The sequence below is a fragment of the Hibiscus syriacus genome, unplaced genomic scaffold (genome assembly GCF_006381635.1).
Source record: "Hibiscus syriacus cultivar Baekdansim isolate YM2019G1 unplaced genomic scaffold, ASM638163v2 tig00110890_pilon, whole genome shotgun sequence".
Classification (NCBI taxonomy): domain Eukaryota; kingdom Viridiplantae; phylum Streptophyta; class Magnoliopsida; order Malvales; family Malvaceae; genus Hibiscus; species Hibiscus syriacus.
The window spans coordinates 8675379-8678856 of NW_024062900.1; the positions used below are offsets into that span (position 1 = coordinate 8675379).

Sequence of the window (3478 nt, forward strand, 5' to 3'; positions counted from 1 at the left end):
AATATGGCCGTCACAACAAGTTACAAACATGCAACATAATTACTAAAAGGTGTTACATATAAATTTCATCATTAATTCTTTACCTTGTATGATTATTCCTTTAAGTATTTTTTTATATTTATTTTTCCTTCATTCGATTAATTTAAAAGAAAAAAGGGTCTTGCATGGCATGCATTATCATATAACTGAGACGAAATCCTATCGTGACCACAATTTACCATAACCCTAGTGAAATATCAAACTCAACGGAGCATAATTAATTGTCAAATAAGGTCTGATAAATCTTTCTTTTTTACAAATGATTATCCAAACGGTGAATTCCTCCCTTGTGCCACACTATGGTTCATCCTGTCCGTCTAAAACGGTGCTCTTTTCGGCAATGGTCTTTCCGGCATCGGCGACCCATCGAATTTCTTTTCACCTCCTATGCCATCGCCGGAAAGCACTGGCTTCGAGTCGTAAATATCAGCACTTGTATGAATATAATTAGGTGGTCCAATTTGAATGATTTCAGCTTTAAAAGGGTCATCTTGAGGCTCTAGATATGATGATGGAGGTGTTCCCAAGTCTTGCAGTCGGAGGAGCTCATCGGACCAAATCAAAGGACTCTTCCCGCTACCGCTATAAGGGCTATGCCTCTTCTTTCCGAGGCAAATGTCGTCACTATTCGGCGTGAAATGGCTATCCATGTTGTGTAGAAGATCAAGCTGATGGCCTCCGTATATATTCAGGTCTTGAAATGGTGGGAAGTTGAAATCTTTCATCGCTCCCACAATAGTACCCTTATAGTCTCCGGGTGCAGCCACGGTTTCACCAGCTAGGGTTTGGCAAGCCTTTTCCAATATGGACTGCATATACTTGCCTTGAGCCTCAACCCTAAATTGAAGATGCATTTTAACCTCCAGTTGCTCATGAAGTCTTCTCTGCACCGCCATTTGCATCCTAATGGCAAACCGTCATAGTATTAAAATGCGGCCTCAACACAATATAAGAGTCGTACGTAACATTTTTCAAAATCACTATGATACCAAAAATCACATTCACAACATAAAAATTATAGTTATTTTTAAAAAAGAAATCATGTTGTAACATCCACAACTGTAACCTCACTGTCGGAACCGCAACCGTAACAGCAATTTAGTACAATGGGCACTGCTTTTATATACAATTAAACACATACATTCCATAAGAAAATATGAATCCCTCATCCCGAAAACCTTTTTTCTTAAAAACCCTTACATAAGAGGGAGAGAAACACTTAAATTAAATCATAAGAAATGAATCAGTACTTACTGGTTCATGGTACGAGCCATCATGCCAGATGAAGATGCAGAATTTCTTTGAAGATCTAGCCACGAAAACAGGAAAGAAACCTCAAAGCATTTAGATAAAAAAAAAAGTTGCAAAGTAGATGTTTAATCATTGATTAAAGAAAACCCTAGAAAGAAGAGTCCAACAGATCTCATACCATCTTTTATGGAGTGATCATTGAATTCCTTGAGAGGTTGCTTTCCAAGCCTGAATTTCTGATACAGAAACAAGAATTAAAACTACTGTTATTCAAAAAAGAAGCAAGGAAAAAGAAAAGTGAAACCAAGGCAACCCAACATAGAGAAGAGAAGGTCTCCAAAAAGGGCTCTAGAAGAAGAAGAAGAAAAGGATATGCAGGTGGTTGCATGCATTCAAACCTGGAGATGGCTCTTGAGGTGGTAAAGTGTAAGACCCTTCACACCCATAAGTCTCATGATTGTTTTGGGAGTGGACTCTGTGTGTCAAAGTTACCCAATTGATCATCATATATAAGAAATGGATAGACTTTCAAGGATGAAGAAGGGAAGTGGTGTGCATACTTTCAGGTCCTCCGAGCTTAGTAACGGCGTCGACGAAACGATTGTGGAGCTCGACGGTCCAACGCAGGCGGGGCTTGGGGTCCGTGGTGAGGACGAGACCGGAATCGGGTTGAACACACATGTTTCTGTCGTGGGAATTCATAGTTGAGGGCTTCTTTGGTTGGAACATTCTCTCTCAAGAAAGAGATTGAGATTCCACAAGAAATGCGATATGCAATTTGGAAGAAGATAGAGAGGTTTTAGGAACAGCTCTCCTAAAAGCGAAACCAAATTTATAAGACTATTATCATTTTCATTAAATATATACTTCTATATGTTAAACGCGCCGCCCATTCTAACCTGCACCAGCCCCTGCTTTAAACTACCCCCTCATTTGATTCTTTAAACAATGAACAATAGTATTATGATATATAAGACTGATATTTGGTGCAGTTATCAATGAGTTAAATAATAATAAATTATTCAAAATTTATTCAAATATATTTAATTTTAAAATAAAGTATCCAATTTATTAATATTTTATTAAATCATATAACTTAAATACATCAAATATTAATCCTAATATATAGTCAATGCGACCATTGTAAATCTTAGGGGGGGGGGGGACTGTATGTATCACCATACTTACCATAAAATATTACATAACGGAAATTTGTAATTGTAAAATTTTATAACTGTACATAATTATTTCAGTTCTACATATGTTTACAATTTTATGTTTGATTAATATTTTCAAATAAGATCATGATAAATATATAGAATATATTATATAATTTAAAACTTTATGTGTTATGAAAAATATAATTATATTGTTAAATTTAACTTTTGAACCATTATAATATTAAAAATATGAAAAGTCGTAAAAGTCTATATAACTATACTATCATTAGGTATTTGATCGACTAAGTGTCACCAGTTAACTGAGTATTAATTGATTTATGAAATTATTAAAATATTTTATCATTTATATTATTATCATTATCATCATCATCATCATCTTCTTCTTCATCATCATCATCATCATCATCATCATTATTATTATTATTATTATTATTATTATTATTATTATTATTATTATTATTATTATTATTATTATTATTATTACGTGTTCGACTAAACTAATGTCAGTGGTTAAATGAGTATCAATTCAATTGTAAAATTATTAAAATATTCTTTTATTGAATACTAATTAATATTATTATAAATAATATCTTTAGTTTAGAATAATTTTAAATAATATAATTAAAAAAATTTAGTATAAAAGTATTATTAAATAAGTTTTAAAATATATTTTATAAAAAATATATTTTCTCTCTTAACTTGTTTTTGAGACAGAATCTAATATATATTATAGAATCAAGTGTATCTTTATTATTTTGCATAATTTTTAAAATTTAGTTCAATATATTAAAAATAAAATATTATATATTTATTTTATTAAAATAAATATTAAGATTTTAAATAATATTTTTAAATTTCTAGATTGGTTAGGCCATCATCATGAAAAGAACATAACTTTATGGGGTTATTCTTGAATGGCATGTGAAAGGTTTTGGAGTAATAGTATCTTAGTGAGACAGGTCATGCAACATCATGACGACCATGCAAAATGTACATAGCCATCCTTC

At 32.1% G+C, this 3478-nt stretch overlaps 1 protein-coding gene across 1 annotated transcript; it reads right to left on the reverse strand.

Annotated features, from left to right (window-relative positions):
• Window positions 1-201: 201 nt before the first annotated feature.
• LOC120144580 (myb family transcription factor IPN2-like) lies at window positions 202-2088 on the reverse strand. The gene is made up of 5 exons (XM_039158616.1): window positions 1851-2088; window positions 1689-1765; window positions 1469-1526; window positions 1294-1348; window positions 202-942 (listed from the first exon to the last, which is right to left on the reverse strand). Exons 1-5 carry the CDS (start codon window positions 2017-2019, stop codon window positions 357-359), a joined length of 945 nt encoding a protein of 314 aa, XP_039014547.1. The 5' UTR covers window positions 2020-2088; the 3' UTR covers window positions 202-356.
• Window positions 2089-3478: the final 1390 nt, after the last annotated feature.

Excerpts from the sequence above, each read along its gene's own strand:
- LOC120144580 (XM_039158616.1), bottom strand. The coding sequence starts at position 2,019 with ATGTTCCAACCAAAGAAGCCCTCAACTATGAATTCCCACGACAGAAAC. Across the intron at positions 1,527-1,688 it reads ACCTCAAGAGCCATCTCCAG|AAATTCAGGCTTGGAAAGCA; the intron begins GTTTGAATGCAT and ends TTTCTGTATCAG. Across the intron at positions 1,349-1,468 it reads TGATCACTCCATAAAAGATG|ATCTTCAAAGAAATTCTGCA; the intron begins GTATGAGATCTG and ends TTTCGTGGCTAG.